Below are 21,706 nucleotides of genomic sequence, written 5' to 3' on the forward strand. Positions count from 1 at the left end.
TTTATATTCTTAAATTTTACCCTTTCATACAATATATCTTTAATTTCCACATATTTTGACTGCACACTATGTCTATTCTATTCTATTCTATAACCACAATGTGAAGTTGTTTGTCTGACCAGATAGTGCATTTATTAATCATTATTATGATTATGATGATGATGATGATGATTATTATTATTGTAATATTGTGTCATTGTAATATTATATAATAATATTACAATGCATTTTGTCATGTGTCAAAGCCAGGGTATGTTTTTAATATTTCTGACATGATGATATTATGCTGAAACTGCCAAAGTAAATCTGCTGCTGATGTTGTATTTCTGCTGTATATATACTCTATTACTGTGTGGTTTCTTAGTGTTTGTTTTTTAAATTGTATGGGGTACCCTTTGAAACATCTGTCACATATCCAGAAACTCTGCCTGCTTTAGGTGTTCTCCTGACAAATATACAGGAACAACTGATTAAATTACATATTTGGAAAATCTGGTTTAACTTGTGTAGATTTGTGTCATCTTACCGTTTGTCACCAAAAGTCAAAGGTGGTTCAATGGAGTGGTCCGACATCACACTCACACGGCCACTAAATGTTGACCGTGGTGACTGGAATCTGGAGTTCATTTTCAACATCAGACAAATGTTAATATGAATGTTGAAAAAGCAACATGAGCAAATAACTACATAGTACCTTCTTTTTGATGTAAATGTTGATCGTGCTCAAAAGTGATTATATTTCTATGTCATTAAAGGTAAGTATCTATTTTTATTGATTAGATCCAATTAAATCCCCCCAAATTTTATGAATGACATGACATTTGACATGTTCACATAAAAAATTTAGCAGTTTAGCACCATATCATAGACATATCAAGACATGAAATATGTAACACTTCAACTAATGGGAGAGTTTTTTGTTTCTTTAAGTGTGACAAAATGGTTGATTCTTTTGGAGCAGATGTCCTCAGACTAACACTGCTGAAATCCAAATAAATCTGCTACTGATGTTGTATTTCAACTGTATATACAGGGTGGGGAAGCAAAATTTACAATGAACATTTAGTTGTTTTTTCTCAGCAGGCACTACGTCAATTGTTTTGAAACCAAACATATATTGATGTCATAATCATACCTAACACTATTATCCATACCTTTTCAAAAACTTTTGCCCATATGAGTAATCAGGAAAGCAAACGTCAAAGAGTGTGTGATTTGCTGAATGCACTCGTCACACCAAAGGAGATTTCAAAAATAGTTGGAGTGTCCATAAAGACTGTTTATAATGGAAAGAAGAGAATGACTATGAGCAAAACTATTACCAGAAAGTCTGGAAGATAATATTAAAGAAGAATGGGAGAAGTTGTCACCCGAATATTTGAGGAACACTTGCGCAAGTTTCAGGAAGCATGTGAAGGCAGTTATTGAGAAAGAAGGAGGACACATAGAATAAAAACATTTTCTATTATGTAAATTTTCTTGTGGCAAATAAATTCTCATGACTTTCAATAAACTAATTGGTCATACACTGTCTTTCAATCCCTGCCTCAAAATATTGTAAATTTTACTTCCCCACCCTGTATACTCTTACTGTGTGGATTCTTACTGTTTGTCTTTTAGATTGTGTGAGGTATCCTGTGAAACATGAGACATATCTGTTGCATATCCAGAAACTCTGCCTGCTTTAGGTGTTTTCCTGACAAATATACAGGAACAATTGATTACATATTTGAAAAAACTGGCTTAACTTGTGTAGATTTGTGTCATCTTACCGTTTGTCACCAAAAGTCAAAGGTGGTTCAATGGAGTGGTCCGACATCACACTCACACGGCCACTAAATGTTGACCGTGGTGACTGGAATCTGGAATTCATTTTCAACATCAGACAAATGTTAATATGAATGTTGAAAAAGCAACATGAGCAAATAACTACATAGTACCTTCTTTTTGATGTAAATGTTGATCGTGCTCATAAGTGATCATATTTCTAAGTCATTAAAGGTAAGTATCCATTTTTATTGATTAGATCCAATTAAATCCCCCCAAATTTTATGAATGACATGACATTTGACATGTTCACATAAAAAAATTTAGCAGTTTAGCACCATATCATAGACATATCAAGACATGAAATATGTAACACTTCAACTAATGGGAGAGTTTTTTGTTTCTTTAAGTGTGACAAAATGGTTGATTCTTTTGGAACAGATGTCCTCAGACTAACACTGCTGAAATCCAAATAGATCTGCTACTGATGTTGTATTTCAACTGTACATATACTCTATCACTGTGTGGATTCTTACTGTTTGTCTTTTAAATTGTGTGAGGTATCCTGTGAAACATGAGACATATCTGTTGCATATCCAGAAACTCTGCCTGCTTTAGGTGTTTTCCTGACAAATATACGGGAACAATTGATTACATATTTGGAAAAACTGGCTTAACTTGTGTAGATTTGTGTCATCTTACCGTTTGTCACCAAAAGTCAAAGGTGGTTCAATGGAGTGGTCCGACATCGCACTCACACTAGATGTTGACCGTGGTGACTGGAATCTGGAGTTAATTTTCAACATCAGACAAATGTTTTAGTAAAAGGTTTCCCTCTGTTTGACGTGACCATTCTGTAAAATTTAATTTCATGGAAAATTAGTTTGAGTAAAATTAGAATTACCTTGATCATCTTACCTTTTTCTGTCATTTCCTGAACCAGCTGACATTTCAGCCATTATATATCATGGAATGCAGGCATGAAACTTTACAGATTGCCCCTAGCAAACATGAAAAAGTGAAGTTGTTCTGCTGATTCAACAGTGTACTCATTGTTTTATGGATACAAAAAAATTTAATTGGTTATGTCATAAGCACATTAAATTCAAAGCCACCTCATTAATATCTTTTTTACTCTACACAAACATACATTGATTTAAATTCTGTGCAGATGACTTTATATTATCTCCACCACCATTCACATCCAGTTGAAAAGATTAAAAATAAAGGAATTCTACTATTAACTTCTATTGAGAGGTTTGAAAGTCAAAGATCTCATTTAATATTATATAATCTTACCTTGCACAGCATTCCTCTGAAGGCGCGTGAATAAAGAGCAAGCTGTGATGCTGGAACCACATCTACGTTTAGATGTTGCTAATCATTAACCATTGCATGTGTTACATAAGAAGACATAAAGTGATGAAACACTTTCTGCAGTTTGTCCAGAGAATCAGCATTCTCTACAACATGATCCCAACAAAGCTAACAGCAAACCAATATAACCAGTTTAAAAAGAATTCTTTCAGAAGAAAATGTTTGCAGCTGAAGATGATCTGCACAATGTGATAGACTTACACTTTGAGTCACCTTGAAGTGGTTTATAACCTCGATAGCACTCCTTTTTAAGGTCAAAGTTCAGTGTAATGGCCATTGATTATGCTGGAGATAAGTGCAATCTCAGAACAGACGACATACACACCTGAGAAATATAAAAAGAATATTGGTTGTTACTGTTCAAAGTGGCTAAACTACGACTTGAGTAAATAAAATAATGTTTGCATGCCATACCAGAGTTGTTTCCTCCTCAGCTTCATCTTGTTTCAGTGTAATCTGCAGCCATTCAATCCACTTGACAATCCTCCTTTTAGATGTTTTATTCAGTTAAGGACAATATTTTGCCTTCCTGTCTCTTATTCATTCATTCATTCATTCACTTCTTCCTGCGATTTCACGGTCATACAACCTGACCAGCACCCATTTTTTCTTCCAGCATTTCGTGTTTCAAGTCTTGGTTACATTCATCCTAACAAAACTATCCTATGCTTTCTTAATGAAACGTGTCCTCATACAGGGACAACATGCATGGTTGTCCTGCTGGCTATTGGCATGTAACATTATATATAATATATAATATGCAAAAAATATTGTTACTAGATTTTTTTATGCGTTTTTTTTTATTTAGATATAATTACAAATAATTGGTAAAAATATAGTTTGTCATCTTTTCATGGTCATCAGATATGACCCATTTGGATGTAGTCTTCTACAACATTGATTCACCAGTAAAACCCATGGAGTCTGATAAATGACAGAGGATGAAGACACTTGATTTACTTTCAGTTAATGATATATTTTGCTGAAAAAGTCTTTTTTTCTTCAGTTTTCTGTTTTTTATGTAACGTTTTTATGAACATCTATATGATCAGTGTATTAAATATAGGAAAATACCTGATTTTCACTGAAAAATGCAAAATACAGAGGGTAATATTGTAATAAATGGTGATAAATCACTTGAGAAAGGTTAAATAGAGAGAATAATTCATTTGGGAACTGCCACAAAAGTAGCACTGGGTTCTAATTCATGGTTAGTTTTGGTAATAGGCAAAATTCATTTGTGGCGCCGCAGATGTTCAGACTAGAGTGGCTGACTCAGGTGGTGGGTGGGTCTGACTCTGATGGAGCTCTACCCTTGTTGTTCTGCAGCAAGCACCACTTGTGAAAAGAGTCCGGGCAAAAGAGGACGTTTGGTCTAGAGCTTTTGATATAACAGAGTCCCGACACTTCCATAGACTCCAACTGTAAAAAATGGCGGACGAAATATGAACCTACTTCTGGGTTATGGAGGGGCCAATAGTTCCTACTTTGAGTGTAGCAGCATCAGAACACATTCATTTCTATTGCAGCTGATCTAGCAATTCTAGCACTAAGTTAGAAAGATATCATCATCTTTCAAATTATCTAGTGTATTTCCTTTATTTACCACACATTTACCAGATCTTGTGTGCATTTTGTACATGACATTATGTTTCCTAGTGTGATATTGGGTTCTTAGTGTGATGGGCTTATACTCCCCACTGATTGGCTAGATGATCCTGTTGAAGGGTGGCGGAAAAGGTGGAAGATGAAGAATGAAGTCGTGGACTGAGCCAGTGTTGTCCTGTGGAAGATACTGCGGTCAAGCCAGTCGCGATTCTCTTCTGAATGGTCAAGCCAGGCGCTAGTGTTTTTCCTGTGTGCTACTTATTCGATAATTACGGTAGATGAGTTGAATAGAGTAATCATACTCCAAAATCCCTTCCAGGCTACAAAACTGTTTTATTCATCTGAAATATACAGCATTCATGAGGTACTTGTTTGAAAAATTAATTTTATTCATCATTGAATTTAGTCTTAAAGCCTATTTCAGGTGAAACAAACACATTTTTGTAGCCTGGAAGGGATTTTGGAGTATGATTACTCTAAAAGTACACAGTAAAAGTAGCTCATAGTGTTTGTGCTAATAGTATATGAAGTACTAATACCAAAAACACCAGACTCATGAGGTACTTACAGGAAAAATCAATGTTATTCATCACTGAATTTAGTCTTTAACGCTTTTTCAGACAAAAACAAACACTTTTGTAGCCTGGAAGGGATTTTGGAGTATTACTCCAAAAGTACAAAGTAAAAGTAGTTCATAGTGTTTGTGCTCATAATATATGAAGTAATAATACCAAACATACTAGATTCATGTGATACTTATTGGAAAAACGTGTTATTTATCATTAAATTTAGTCTTGAAGCCTATTTCAGATGAAAAAACACACTTGTAGCCTGGAAGGGATTTTGGGGTATGATTACTCCAAAAGTACACAGTATATATATATATATATATATATATGTATATATATATATATATATATATATATATATATATATATATATGTATACAAACATACATACATAAAAGATTTCCTCGTACAGCTATTGTTAATGTGACATATATAAAATTATTCCAAACTTGAAACTGACAGGTGTCACGTGAAACAGTACATTTTTGACCGTTTCTGAATGAAGTGCTTTCTGACAATAACCTCCAAGTTTGTTTTTTTTACAGGTTAAAGATCAACTTTTAACTTGTAAGTTTATTCTATAAAAAGCATTTTTTTAGTTGACTTTTTACCGTGCTGCATGTCAACCTGTGCATGAGAAACATTTCTTTATCTTTAGTGATTAATGACTCTATTTTATTTATTGGACTGAAGAAGCTCTTGAACAAATTCCGTGTTTTGTGTTATGGTTAAATACAGAGTCTTTATTTCATGATTTTGTTTCACATCAATAACATTCGCATCATTAACACGAAATAACATTTTAGAGTAATATTACTTAAATAATGACTCTAATAACTCTATAATAAATTCTAATCTAATCATGTCATATGCTGTCGTTCATCTACACCCCTTCAGTAGTCGCAGTAACCCCTCTATCTTTCCCTCCTCTAGTTGTCTCTGGCTCCTGCATATGTGCCTGTAGTGCCACTAAGGGCCTGTGGAGCGCCCCCTGGTGCTGGGGGAACTCCTCGCACACCCGGTGCAGGACAGTGCTGACGGCGTTCATCCGCTCCGTCTGGTTCTGCAGAGCAGCTCCAACAGACTCGTCGCTGCTGGCGGAGGCTCGGTAGCTGCCCTCACGAACTGCCTGCAGCTTCTTAGCCCTGCTCTGAAGAGCCACCAGCTGCAATAAGTTCTACACAGATCGAGGGGAAGATGGAAGACGAGAATGCAATGTGTTTTTGTGCCTTTACTGAGTGTGAAAGTTACAAAACTGACAGATAAGTAGTAACACCAGTAGTTCAGGTATTCTCAGGTAGAGTGAGTGGTTTCCATGAGTGGAAAATATGAATCAATATGATCCACAGCCTTATTTCCTACTCGGAAATACCTAACAACCAAGCAAGACAAATTGCACTTCCATAGTACATTTTGTTCCAGGTGCAAACAGAATATGAGCTTAAAAAAAAAAAAAGAAAAGAAAACCAACCAGCTAAAAAAAACAAAACAAAACCAGAAACAGATAATTGATTTACAACAGCCAAAACAAAGAATAAAACTGCATTAAATAACATTTAAGACCATGAGGAAACCAATCAATTTATACTAATTCACTAATAAAATTATTCACAGGCTCCTTCTTTCACCATTTAACACTGGATTATTTGTTTTTTCTGTCAGTTTATTGTTGTTGTTATTATTATCTAATATACATAATTTATCTTATGTTTTACTCAGTGAGTTTTTAAAAAACCAGACATGAAGAAGGAGTGCTGGCTTTAAATGTAGAGGACAATGGAACATGGTGTATATCAGGACTTTGAAAGGATAACTCCTTACCCTGTCTTTGGTGTCCTGGAGTTTTATGATGTCATGGTCAAGAACATAGCTGGTTCCACACAGTTCTATGAGGTGCTGCTTCTGCTTTGTGAGCCTATTGCTCAGATTCACCTGGCTCTCTTGTAGTGTCCTGATAGTCTGGTCACACTCTTCTATATGCTTAAAACATAAACATAATATAAGTTCACAAGTGGGTTTACACCAAAAAAATAAAACACACACAAAAATTTAGTAGCTACCTTGTGTGTGTCATGAATCCTGCGTTGCAGACCTCGGATGATTCGGTTTAGTTCACCCTTTGTAGTTTGTTTGTGGGGGTTTCGGATCATGGCCTCCCTGCGTAACTCGATTTTCTCCATCCTCACCACCGTTGCTTCACTCTCCCTTAGGAGACGCTCCCGGTGCTTCATCAGCTGATTGAGGCGCAACTGCACAAACACAGCAGAGTATAACACACAAATATTAAAGGTCCCATGCCATCTTGAGGTCTATATAAACTCTGTGGCATAAAACAAAAGCCTGCTCATGACTGCTGGACCTACATCTTGACATTACACTTGTATGTATTAAAATAGAACCAAATCTGAGGATTTTTGAAAGTGATGTGCTTTTTTTTTCATCTGATGTTTACAAATGGGATGGTGCAGAATTTGGGGAATTTTTTGACCTGAATCTTTGAACAAAAATTACTAAAATACAAATCATATGTATGTCAAGTCACACACAGGCAGTGTTGGGCAAATTACTTTAAAAAGTAATTAATTATAGTTACTAGGCACTTTCCCAAAAAAGTAATCGAATTAGTAACAGAATTACTCCTTCATAAATGTAATTAGTTACCAGGGATAGTAATTATTGTGTTACTTTTTTGAAAAACCTTCAAATATGAAAAAGGTAACTGATTTTTGAGTGTGTTTCACAGGCCAGTTGCATAGAGTTGAACTGCAGGCAGGTACTTCATCCCATGACTGTGGGAAATTAAATTAGCTGCGCATGCAGCTGTGTTCAAGTGAGATGTCATTAGTCGTTGAGGTGAAGGTAACGTGGACAACTCAGATTCATGGACACACAGGTGAAGCATGAAGGCAGTGTGGACAATTTGAATACAAGAACTGCTCATAAACGAACGGCTTGCAACGAATCGGTTCTTATTGTTCACTGAAAAGAGCCGTTCAAAAGATTCGACTCGTTCGCGAATGTCACACCTCTCATGCCTGGCTGAGCGAGCCAGGATGGATGGATAACAGCTGTTAGATGTCAGTGCATAGTAATGCACCACATTTCACTGCCGGTAACAGTAACGGCGTTGTAATTTTTCCAATGGTAATTCATTAGATTACCTGTTACTGGAAAACAATAACAGCGTTAGTAACGCCGTTATTTTTAACACTGTTATTCCCAACACTGCACACAGGACAGTTTGTCAGGACATTGTGGATTCTAGACAGTTAACAGACACACAGACAAATATCATCCTGGTTGGAGGTGAAAATATTAGCAATGTGTGATAAAATGCTGAATCTCCAAGTTTAGAGTTAACAGTATGATTGAAGTGTTACCTGTCTTTCATACTGTGTATCATTTTGTGAGAGATCCTTCTGGACCATAGTGTTTACCTTCATACGGTGTATCTCTGCCTTCATTGTCTGCAGGTCTTTCTGTCCAAAGTCGGAGTTCACTGCTGAAATGGTCTCTTTCATAAGCTGGATTTTCTTCTCCCATAACATGATCTGTTTCCTGTGATCCACACATGCCAATGACCAGAACAAACAGTACAAAAGACAAATGCAAACACAACCATTGTGATGCAAAAAACCACAGAAGTTAAAGTAACAATCAAAGAAAAAAAAAAAAACATTACTGTATTAAGAAGTGATCTGAAATCAACAACTTTCAAACATATTTAGTATGCTACTGACTCGGCCTCCACCAGACTGTTGAGAAGTCTCTCCTTTTCCTTCTCAGTCTTCTCCAGTTTCATCTGCATCTCGATGCTTTCCCGCTCTGCTTCCTGAACAGATTTAAAATACAGCACAGTCCAAACAGCGGACAAATGCAAAAAGAAATGTTGACATAACCATAACAAGTGTAGCCATGCCTTATGCCTGTGGATGAATTCTGACTCCATCAGAGCGTTCCCCTGTTCCATGGCCAGGCTCAGCTGTTTGTTCTTGCTCAGCAGCGTGTTGAGATTTAGCAGGTCTCCCTTCAGTATCCTCATGTTCTTCTCAAGCTCAGTGTCTTCTCGGTTCTCTACATTAATTATACCTGGGGTTGGAGTTGGTGAGAGAGCAGTTCAAATGCAAATGAAATGAGACTGTAAAAGCTGTGCATTTCTTTGCTTCTTAATTTAGGCAGAATCTGTACCGTCTATGCGGATTTTGCCCTGCTGCATGTGAGTGTGCTCTGCCTGCAGTTTGAGAATGTCCCTCCTGTTGACTGCAATCTCCTGGGTCAGTCCTACTAGTGTCCCTTGGCGTTTGCTCCAGAGCTGCTGGTCACTCTTGATGTTTGCCTCCAGCTCCTCAAGTTGAGCCTTTATTGCGTCTGCTTTGATTTGCATAGGGCTCAGGTCACGCTGGGAGTAAAGACACATGAATCACAAAGGCAAAAAAAGAATGACAGGACACAATGAAATATCATCAGCACTATCCTCTACAGATAGAAACTCAGTCTCACCCCTGTAGCGGCTACGATATGAGAGATCTTTTGGTTGTAGTTGATGATTGCATTCTGATTTTGCCCAACTGACAAAACATTGGAGGAAATCTGGGCCTGCTGAGAGGAGACCAACTTAGTGTAGTTGGCAATCTCCTCCTCCAAGGCCTCCTGAGTGACAGCCAGGTTGTCCAGACGCTGGCCAACCTCGATACTTTCCAGTCCAACCTCCTCCACTTCTTTCTTCAGCTGCCACAACTCAGAGATCTGTTGGTAAGGAGCAGTAAATAGAGACTGAATTTCTTTATCCTTAGAACACTGGTTCCTAAACTTTTTCACCTTGAGACCCAAAATTGATTGTTTTTCTAGTTGCAAATTGAGTCATTAATTGTCTTAATCTCTACATTTTCACTGACTCTTCCATTGCAACAATGTCCAGTTTTCATCTGCTATCCTTAACAAGATATTTGACTTATGTCATTTTATTTTGGTTTCATGTTGTGTCTTTCACATCATTTTCATCCTGTTACATTATTTTTCTGATTTACATTATTTTCATCTTGCTGCGTCATTCGGGTTGGTTTCATCTTTTGCATCTTTTACATATTTTTTCATCTTGTTAAGTAATTTTTGTCTTCTTGTGTCATTTAAACTATTTCATCTTGTATATTTTACATTTTCTCTGTCTTGTTGAATTCTGTTTTGTCTTTACAACTGAGACCTTTCCATTACTTGTCACAACAAAAACACTTAGAGAACCCTTGTCTCTTCTATTTCAATGTGGAAATTGAATTGATATATATTATTGTTTGGTATTTTTCTCTGACAATTGGTGAGGTAGTAAACAGCTCTGTCATGTTTTATCTTTTGCCTGTGACCTAATTCCAGGTTTACCTTGTCCTTCTTGCGTGTGGTCATCTTGGTGGTCAGCCTTTGTGAGTACTTGGCAGCCATGTTGTAGGTGAGCTTCTGCTGCATTTGAGACATGATCATGTCCTCCAGCTCCAAGGATGCAGCACTCTCCTTCTCCAGTTGCCTCCTCTGTTCATTGGTTTCAGTTTGGAGGACACTGGTTTCCTGCAGAAATCAAGAGTTCAGCAGTGATCACTACCCAAAGACTCTAATGCGGTGTCTCCAAACGTCCAAAAAAAAAAACCAAAAAAAAACAAACAAAAAAAATCATTACTATAGTATTTTTGATAGCATATAAATCTAGGTAGCTGTTTCTCTTAAAATTTAAATGATAACATGTATAAAAATGATGGGAGAACCTATTGTGTTCATTTTGATCTGAACAAAATAAGCACAGAATCAACAAAATGATCAAAAACTTAAGGAAATTATCAAGAAAAATAAGAAAACGCTAAAGAAAATGAACAGTAATGAACAAAAAAATTAATAAAACAATCAAGAAAATGAACTAAAACTAAGAGAATAATCAAAAAAATCAACAATATGAACAAAACTGTTAAAAAAAAGTACAAAAACAAAGAAAATAATCACCAAAAAAAAAATGAAGGAAATAAGAACAAAACAATCTAACATAAAACAAAAATAAAATGAACATAAAATCAACAAAATAATCAAGAAGACTGACAAAAATGCACAAAATAATAAACAGATGGGAGACTTAAAAAATCGTTCAGTCATAGAATTTAATTGTATAACAGATACTGTATAGAATTATTCTCACACTGTACGTTGAGACATAAATCATCTGCTGTGTGCATCACATGGCTGCAGAACATTAGCTTTACCTTTACTCTCTGTTTATGTACCTTTGTGAGTCGTGTGAGTGTATGTTCTGTCTCACGCAGAGTGCGGACACAGGTGCTGTAGTGGGCCTGCAGAGCCTCCTGCTGAGTCTGCTTCTTAGTGATCAGTGATTTGGAGGTGGCGATGTCCATCTGGGACCAGTTCAGTTGGGCGGTCAGCATCTCATTGAGTTCCTGCTCTTTGGTGGTGGATTTATTATAGCCTTCAATCTCTCTGTCCAGTGAGATCACTTGATGGCCAATCATGCTGAAGGGAAGGACAACAGAAAGGCGTATTATAGACATATGAGTTCAATGTCAAATATTATGCGGTAGTTTTTAGGCAAAGTGTCTCTATGGTAGGTATTGGGATATTTATGCATACAAAAAATGTAATGTAAAATGTAAGCCATTATCAAAACACTGAAAAAAATAAAATAAAATCTTTAAATGGATCTGTTGCAGGACTCGCACCTGTGAGAATGAGGCTAAATAAATAAATTAATAAATAAATGAACAAGGACACCAAAAACAGGGCAAGGAGTCATCCCTTCAGTATATCCACAAACAGAATGTAGCACTGTCTTCTACATCTGAAGCCAGTACTCCTTAATGACTTATCGATAAGGCACAAACTCCACTTCATCCGGTTTAGAAAAAGATAATGTGATAGATTTAAACAGATCCTTTCACAATGTGAGCTTTTCTGTCAGAAGACTTAGATTCTTGTTTCTTCTTCATTATAAATTATAAAAATTGTGAAAACTGTCTAAATTGCAATGATGCTTAGCATTGCCCTTCTTGATATGAAAAACAAAAGGAAGAAAACAAATCAAAATACAACCTGTGTGTTAAAATAAATCCAATGAATATGTTTCTACAGTCATTTCCTGCCTGTAGAGCTGTATTTTAGTTACAATTATTTTAATGCTAATAATGCACATTGACATCCTGCAAGTGCAGCTTTTTGTATTTAAAGTTGTTTATTAACCCCCCCCCCCCCCCCCCCCCGCCAAAAAAAATTGAATCAGTCTTGGAATTAGTTTTTTCTATCATACAAATCATGCATTTACAATTGACTATGGTGCTACTAGGTTCTGCCTCTTAATGCCCTGTATTAATAGGTGTGACCCATCCAGAGAACTAAACAGTATTTTTTAAAATGGAATATCATTATTTCTCTTTTCATTTAGTTCAGGGAAAAATCAACACACAGTTTATTAACTATACCTTCATGACATGCATTATTTACATGTGTGTTTGGAAGGCATCGACACATATAAAGTGAGTCAGCATGTCCAACTTCAGCCTTCTTTTGCTCTCTTTCTTACTTTATGGCCTCCTGCATCGCGGTGAAGGCCTCATCCCGTCTCCTCATTGCCACCAGGCTGCTGTTCCACTGCTGCAGCAGCTGTTTGGAGGCTATTACTACAGACTCCATTTCCATCTCAGCCTGCACACAGACAATGGGGTGATTGGACATGTTAGGGGACTCAGGAAATAGAGACACTTCTACACAATTTGATATAACTGTAATCTTAAACACAGAATTAACATGGTCTATCAGGGTTTTGTATTTCACTTGATTTTTAAGACAGACCTATAGATTCTAGTATATATTTATTTACTTATACAGTATTTACTACATATGTGTCTCTAGTAATAGGTCCAATCATATGATTATAGTTTTGTAAGGTAATACAACTCAAAAATACAGGTGACAGTGAGAGCTTTGCTTTATTATAAACTCAAACATTAAGCTGCACTAAATTATACAGTATTTAATCAGAGCTGTTGCATGATTGAAGCCACATTTCTTCTTAGAGGTACCTGTACTGTAGCTCAGCTTCCTGTTACTATTGTTTGTCCTATTGTACAGCTTACCCACTTATACTTACCTCAGCGAGTGCTTCTTTGGCTGCCAGTGTCTCCTCTGCTTGGGCACTGCTCTGGGCCTCATACATGGCTATCTGCTGCATCAGTCTCTCCATGTCCTTTGTAAGACGTTCCACATACACATCCTGAGGAATATTTTTAATTAGTCAAATGAAACACTCACCAATAATACTTGATACAGTGGGAAATCTGATCAGAGGTTTTTCATAAGCCGCTCCTCTGTTTTCCACCTGCTTTAATTTCTGCTCTTCAGCCTGGATCTTCTCGTTTCCCGCTTTACGTGTAGCATTTCTCATGACTTTCATATCGGAGCGTAGATCTTGACTAACTTCTTGAGTGAAAATGAGCTGCTGCATCAGGTTGTCTAGCTCTGTCTGCAGCTGGGACACTAAGAAGAAGAAGAAGAAAAGTAGTCTGAAATAAATTCATACATTTATTATTGGAAAAGTTGGGGTTGGAGCAAGTTGGAAAATACAAAATCTACAGACTTTTAAAACAAATTGAGGTTTTAATCACATCAGTTAAAATGTAAATTAAAGCTGTTCAATTTCTTTAAAGGTTCCATGTGTGATATTTAGTGGGATCAACAAAGTCATATCTTATCTCATTGACATACAGTGGCGAAGTTTCAGATTACAACTAACTGGATCCTCTGCCACCCTCAATTATGTTGGTCACCAAAAAAAAGCATTAGCTCCTTATCCAACAAGTGTTTGTTTTTTCCATTCTAAATGCCTCTACACCAAACTGAGAGCAAATTTGTTAGATTAGATTTGATCCTGCATGGAGATAAGACTGTTAAGACCACCAAACAGTGAGTCAGTCTCACCGCTGCTTTTGGCTTTTTGGACCTGGCTGAGAGTGCTGGAATACTGGGCCTTCGTTATCTCCAGTTGATCCCGTGACTGTTGGTGTTTGGCCTCAGCCTGTGTCTTGGTTTGATGGTGGTCTTCTAGCTTGGTCTGGAGTCTGACTAGCTTCTCCTGTAATGCAGACTCCTCCAACGCCATCTCCTGCATCTGCTGTGCATCTGCCTCCTCCCTTGCGAGCTTGGAAGTAAGAAAGAGAGCACAAAAATGAGAAACCAAAGTATCAGTCTAGTGATTCAGACAAACAGACTATTGACTAATGATGTGTATTCATGTGTGGACCAAAAAACAGGGCTGAATTAATGCACAAACACAAACAGAAATTAAAGCAGCGTATGACTTTCATCACAAAATTATTTTCAAATTTGTAAAACCAGAGTGATAGCCTAATTATCACTCATTATTACTTCCCTCACGGTGAAGATGACTTTGAAGATGACTTTGAAGATGACTCCATCATAAACACAGTCCACTTGTTTACATAACAAAGCGAAACGTCACTCAGGCCTTTTTGGAATTTTGTCACAAAGTGCATTGTGGGAATGGGAATTCCATGCAGTAACAATTTCACTATCTCTTTGTGAGTGCTGAACCCAAATGTCGCCTTTACCTCCATCCACCGACTATACTCATTCTTTATAACAACCCTAGTGGACTGTATACTTTTACGTTTTAGCAATCTGACTCATTTCCTTGCTGAATCTGTGAGAAACCGCTTTTGCTTGGTTGCCATTCCCACAATGCACTTCGTGACAAAATTTCCGAAAAGGCCCGAGTGACATTTCGGTTTGTTATGAAAACAAGCAGACTGTGTTTATGATGGAGTCATCGTCAAAGTTGTTCATTGTGAGGGAAGTGATTCAGGTGTGTAAGCGCGGAAAGACTATTGGATTACTGATAATTAGGCTAACACTCGGGTTTTATAAATTTGAAAAAAAATTGTAACGAAAGTCATACGCTGCTTTAAATATTAGATAGAACAGTATATCAAACACCATCATGTATGAAAAGAAACAAATGTTAGACAAAGGTTTTGACAGTAGTTTGATGAAGGGGATAAAAGCTGAAGCAACTTGAATTTTTTGAAAATACCTCTTAGTTTTATCAGTTCTTCCACTAAAAGCTTAGGTTGTATGTTATATGTTACTGTATGAAACATTATCTTATTATCAAACTGGTCATATTTTAAACCACAATGATGATGATCATCAACAGTAGTGGATGGAAGTTTACATTTTCTATTGCAGATTTTCTGAAAATTTGGTTAAAATATATGATTCATTTGGATGGGGACATACCTTACAGTACTGGAGGATGCTGGTATACTCTATTTTGTAGAGCATATTTTCCCAGTAGGTTTAGAAATTGTATCATCCTTTCATTTTTACTTGCTCATAAAAAGTATCTAATTCACCTTAGGAAAAGAAGTGCAAATTCAATTTCTTTTCAGATCAGTGGCACCATCTGCTGGACAAACCTGTAAAGTGTAACTGTCTGTGCAGTAACTAATATGCAGTTTTGTGTCTAATCAAAGGATGAAAAAATTTACTTGTGATTCAAACATGTTGAATGTAATGGAGGAGAGAAAAAATAATAAAATGGTTACAATTAATTTGTATGTGATAAAATAAAAGTGTCAAACCTTCTCCCTCAGTTCCAAGTTGAGTCGTTCCAGGTGCTTGGTGAGGTGGCTTTTCAGAGCAGCTTGTTGCCTTCTGATCAGAGGCTGCCAACACATCAGACAGAGCATTGATAAGCATGGCAGTGAGACAGCAAAACATGTACTAAGTACAGAAAAGCTATGTGGTGAACTGCCTGTAAAACCAACACCTCGACGCTAATGAATAGCTTTGCATTAGCATGCTGATTCTGATGCATTCTCCTTACCTCCGCCAAGGAGGTTATGTTTTTGCTGGCGTTGGTTTGTCTATCTGTCTGTCCGTGTGCAAGATAACTCAAAAAGTTATGGACGGATTTGAATGAAAATTTCAGGAAATGTTGATACTGGCACAAGGAATAAATGATTAAATTTTGGTGGTGATTGGGGGGGGGGACTGCTCTGCCTTGGCAGAGGTCTGCGCTCTCTGAGTGCTTTCTAGTTATGTAATGAAATAATTCTATTTAGATGGACCACCAACACACAGTGGTAAAAACAATGCCTTTATGGGCAAAAAAATCACAATTTCAGTTTTGACTGGATAAATATTGTAGAAGCTACATACATGTTCAGGGTCAAGGACAACCAACTCCTCTTCTTCTTCCTCCTCCTCCACCAACAGTGGCTCCTGATCCTCCATGTATTCTGGTGTAGTTGACAAGTGAGGTGTCACTGTAACCTGGTCAACATTTTCTTGAACTGAAAAAAAAAAACAATAAAATAAACATGTCATCTGTTCTTTTTCCTCCCATTGTTTTAACTTGTGCTTTTATTTATGTGATTCACTCTTTTAAAAGAGCAAATATCCTACATAACAGTCACATTTGAGGTATTGAAGATGGTGTAATCTTGTATTAAGGTCTAATCTAAATTCCCTGCGTTTGTATGAAGGGAGGCAGTAATAACTTGCTGTTTCTCTGATGCACTTACCAAGTTAAAAAATGTAAAGCATCTGTATTTAAAAAGTACTTAAAAATACTCTCTCTCTCTCTCTCTCTCTCTCTCTCTCTCTCTCTATATATATATATATATATATATATATATATATATATTCTCTCTCTCTCTCTCTCTCTCTCTCTATATATATATATATATATATATATATATATATATATATATATATATATATATATATATATATATATATATATATATATAACAATATGTATATATATAACATCTGTATATGACATACCTAAGTTTATTTCTGCAGGAAAGTCTGCCTCAGTGTTTTCAAAATGAGGCAGGGAAGCTAGGTCATCGGGTTCTGGATCTGACTGCTGTCTGTTAGGCCCATCCTGAGTGCAAAACAGAAAAGAATATGTGACACCTGACACATGCTTTCTCCTGTTTGTTTTGTACAGTATATGGAAGCCTGTTTCAGCCACAATTATAAGGTACTAAGACATAATTATGAGACACTAAGCCAATTGTGAAATACTGAGAAAATTATGCGATATGTTGTCAAAATTATGAGATACTAATAGTTTCTTGGATTCATGGCTACCATCTTGTTTGTTTGAGGAAGAGTGTGTGAAAACTGCCAATTATTTCTGGTAAAATATGAGAAACTATCTGTAAGTATGACCTACTACTACTCTACTACTCTCACCCATAATTTCCTATGTCATTATTTTGCTTTTATAATGTTATCACATGAAATACTAAATCTAACTGTGAAAGATCAATAATTGACTTTTACATTACCTTAACTCCCCATAAGTTGATTTTATTTTACATTAACCCATAAGGACCCAGTGTGACTTTTGTGGCAGCTCCCAAATGAATTTTTCTCTGCATTCAACCTTTTTTAATTGATTTATCACCATTTATTACAATATTGTCCTCTGAATTTAGCATTTTTTCCAGTAAAAATAATCTCTTTTCCGAAATTTAATTGGCTAATCATGTAGATGTTCATAAAAGCTCAGAGTAAATTCAAAGGTTATTATACAAAAACACAAAAAGACTGAAGAAAAAGTGACTTTTTCAGTAAAATATATCATTAACTGAACATAAAACAAGTGTCTCTATTCACTGTCATTGATCCAACTCCATGGGTTTTACTGGTGAATCAATGTTGTAGAAGATGACAGTGTTTCTAAGGTAACTACAGAGCCTCTGAACGTCCAAATGGGTCTTATCTGATGACCATGGAAAGATGAATAACTGCATTTTGCACCAATTATTTACATGTATTAACAGGATTAGTGGATCAACAGTTTAGATCAGAAGACGCTTTTGGTTGATGGTGGATGTTTGGGTCTTTATGGGTTAAAGTAAAGATGGTGAAAGTCATGTGTTCGAAGACTTACATTTTTCAGATTTTTTGAAAATTCTGTATGGATTGGATGTAAACTATTGTTTCCAAGTGTTAAAAAACCAGGTTTGATGAACAGTGTGAATGAATATTAAGGTACACATAAAAGACAGTGGGAAAACAAATTTAGTAGGAGCCATTTCCTCAGACATAACATTTTACTACCTCTTGCACAGGAGGCACAGTGGCTCCATCATCCTCTACTGCAATATCACTTCCATCCTGCAGTTTGGTGTCTGTCTCCTTTTTGCTGAAGCTCTCCTCTCCAACCTCCTCCCCTTCTCTGTCTCCTTCACTTGGGCTCTGCATTGGTCCTGGGATCAACAGGTGTGTTGAGACATTATGTTAACACCCAATCCTCTGAACTGTGGTCTAGCCAGTCCCTTGTGTTTTTCATGTGCGCTATTTATCTGATAATTATGGTAAAAATCATACTCTAAAATCCCTTTTAGGTTGCAAAAGTGTTTTCGTCTGAAATAGGCTTTAAGACTAAATTCAATGATGAATAAAATTAATTTTTCCAATAAGTACCTCATAAATCTAGTATGTTTGGTATTATTACTTCATATATTATGAGCACAAACACTATGAACTACTTTTACTTTGTACTTTTGGAGTAATCATACTCCAAAATCCCTTCCAGGCTACGAAAGTGTTTGTTTTCATCTGAAATAGGCCTTAAGACTAAATTCAGTGATGAATAAAATAAATTTTTCAATAAGTACCTCATGCATTTGGTAGTTTTGGTATTAGTACTTCATATATTATTAGCACAAACACTATGAACTACTTTTACTGTGTACTTTTGGAGTAATCATAATTCGAAATATACTAGATTCATCAGGTAGTTACTGGAAAAATTTATTTTATTCATCATTGAATTCAGCCTTTTACCCTATTTCAGACAAAAACACTTTAGTAGCCTGGATGGGATTTTGGAGTATGCTTAGTCCAAAAGTACACCAAAAGTACACAATAAAAGTAGTTCATAGTGTTTGTGCTGATAGTATATGAAGTAATAATACCAAAAATACCAAATTCGTGAAATTGTTATGGAGGAAAAATTTATTTCATGTTAAAAATAACCTTAAAACCATGCTAGTCAACTTACTTTACCATAATTATCAGATAAATGGCCCACATGAAAAACACTGGGGCCCCCAAAAAGAAAAGAAAAGAAAGAAAGAAAGAAAGAAAGAAAGAAAGAAAAAAATAAATAAATAAAATAAAATAAAAAAAAATATATATATATACATATATATATATATATATATATATATATATATATATATGTGTGTGTGTGTGTGTGTGTGTGTATATGTGTGTGTGTGTATATGTGTGTATATATATATATATATATATATATATATATATATATATATATATATATATATATATATATTTTTTTTTTTATTTTTTATTTTTTTTTTTTTCTTGCTGTTTATTTGACTGTTGTTTACTCCAACTGCCTCTGTAAAGCCCTTTGAGATTACCTTGTTGTGATATTGGGCTATACAAATAAAGTTGAATTGAATTGAATATATATATATATATATATATATATATATATATATATATATATATATATATATATATATATATATATATATACATATATAATCAATTTATTTCTCTTACTTGCTAATTTTTTCATTCACAAATGTAAGTTCTGTAACATAAAACCAAATATTATTTATTTTTTGAAAGATATTGAACTTTATTTAAGCTGTTAGATAAATCTGGATGCAAAAAGACAATAAAAACCATCAGTATTTGCTCTGATTTGGACATTGTATTCCCCCTGGCAAACTTGTTATGTTATTGTCTTGTTGTATACATTGTCTGTATATTGATTCAATAGACATAAACTGGTGTGTATGTAGATGTGTAGGTGACTGTATGTGTGTATGTAGAAATGTATGTGACTGTATGGGGGTACAGGTTGGTAGGGGTGTGTTTATAGATAATGACAATCTTATGTTGTAAATCAAGTGATTAAGCACTAACAGTCTGAGGACTAGAATCAGGGGGTAGGACTGGATAAGCAGTGGCTTCTTCCTACTCCCTTTTAGGCACAACAGTTGTTCTTTTTTTTTCTTTTTCTATTATTTGATTTTTTTGTGTATTGTTTATCATTATTATTATTATTATTATTATTATTATTATTATTATTATTAGTTTTGTTCCACATGTTTTGTATTATTTCTGTGTCTGAAATAAACTAAACTAAACAATAAAGAAAAAAAAACAAACAAAAAAAAAAAAAAACACTGGGGGCTGGTTTGGCCGCAGTTCCTCCAAACAAGAACATTTTTCGATTACCTAGACATGTTGCACGTATATGTAATTTACCTTTTCACTGGAAACGTGCAGCTTACGAATTCCTTGTGTTATCTTGTTTGACAGCTCAGCTTACAGTCTTCTTCTTAGCTAACAGGTTAGCCGGTGGCCTGTTTGGTAAACGTTAACTTAGCAGAGCTACACAAAAGAAAAAAACACGTTAAAACGCTAACAAAACACTAAATGGACAGCCAACAGAAGATATTTAATATTAAACTGTATGTAAAAGGCTAGAGTATTTTCATTTTGATACAGAGCTACTCACCACAGTAGCATAAAAAATTAGCCCACAAACGTTGCTGGGCAACCGTAAACTTCCGTTGAAGGAGGTGCCTGATGACGCATCTGTGGAATCAGCTGAATGAGCATTAATCTCCAGTATTAAAATAAATCAAATAAAATTGTTATCTCTCCTCCATTCGAGACCAGCTCATGTTATTGGATCAACTGTTTGGATTATTTTACAAAAACGTCATTTTTCATTCTTTTGGCAGCTTTTCCATCATGTCTTTATAGAAAGACACATCAGTAAGCCTACTATCAGTTCTCATTTATCTCACACAAAGCTTTTAGTTGAATCCTCTAGAGATGAGCTCTTTACTGAGGAGCTGGTAGACAAAACAGGAAGTCTTTCACCAGAAGTTGAACTATTTTGTCAAACATAAAGCTGGCTTTAGTTTTGTCCTCTAAACTGCTTATAGACTGGATGGCAACATACCATAAGACATAAATTAGAAAAAAAAAAAAAAAAAAAAAAAAAAGACACTTGGCGTCCTTTTTTGCATTATTCATTTACCACTGGAGTTGAGTAAGTAACACTCAAGTAAAATATCAGCTTTTCATGAGGTTCTGCATGTAAGCTTAAACGGTTGCCTGCATTGTCGATTTTGTGTAATGATCTTTCGAATGAGTAATTAAAGACTAATTTAGGTCTGTGTCACAGGACTGCTAACACAAACATACCCCACATTTGGCTCAGAGGGACGTGGTCACTGTGTGGAAAGACAGAGAACATACTAGTCTAATAATAATAATAATAATAATAATAATAATAATAATAATAATAATAA

The 21,706-nt window shown here is 35.6% G+C and overlaps 1 protein-coding gene across 1 annotated transcript; it reads right to left on the bottom strand.

Annotated features, from left to right (window-relative positions):
- Nucleotides 1-6,052: 6,052 nt before the first annotated feature.
- On the bottom strand, nucleotides 6,053-20,939 carry ccdc40 (coiled-coil domain 40 molecular ruler complex subunit). Its single transcript, XM_030143750.1, has 19 exons — nucleotides 20,902-20,939; nucleotides 18,462-18,610; nucleotides 17,172-17,274; nucleotides 16,542-16,675; nucleotides 15,962-16,045; nucleotides 14,280-14,499; nucleotides 13,681-13,838; nucleotides 13,453-13,575; nucleotides 12,886-13,007; nucleotides 11,579-11,822; nucleotides 10,695-10,877; nucleotides 9,822-10,067; nucleotides 9,510-9,720; nucleotides 9,241-9,410; nucleotides 9,062-9,153; nucleotides 8,759-8,879; nucleotides 7,382-7,570; nucleotides 7,143-7,301; nucleotides 6,053-6,498 (listed from the first exon to the last, which is right to left on the bottom strand). The coding sequence occupies exons 2-19, from the start codon at nucleotides 18,603-18,605 to the stop codon at nucleotides 6,205-6,207; spliced, it is 2,997 nt and encodes a 998-aa protein (XP_029999610.1). The 5' UTR covers nucleotides 18,606-18,610; nucleotides 20,902-20,939; the 3' UTR covers nucleotides 6,053-6,204.
- Between the last annotated feature and the right edge of the window lie 767 nt (nucleotides 20,940-21,706).

This window comes from Sphaeramia orbicularis, chromosome 1, assembly GCF_902148855.1.
Source record: "Sphaeramia orbicularis chromosome 1, fSphaOr1.1, whole genome shotgun sequence".
Lineage (NCBI taxonomy): Eukaryota > Metazoa > Chordata > Actinopteri > Kurtiformes > Apogonidae > Sphaeramia > Sphaeramia orbicularis.

What these genes read in the sequence shown, in the direction of transcription:
- ccdc40 (XM_030143750.1), bottom strand. Translation starts at nt 18,605, where the DNA reads ATGCAGAGCCCAAGTGAAGGAGACAGAGAAGGGGAGGAGGTTGGAGAG. An exon ending in GCGATGCAGGAGGCCATAAA is followed by an intron (nt 11,823 to 12,885) that starts GTAAGAAAGAGA and finishes CCTTCCCTTCAG; the next exon opens with CATGATTGGCCATCAAGTGA. An exon ending in AATTCATCCACAGGCATAAG is followed by an intron (nt 9,154 to 9,240) that starts GCATGGCTACAC and finishes AAATCTGTTCAG; the next exon opens with GAAGCAGAGCGGGAAAGCAT.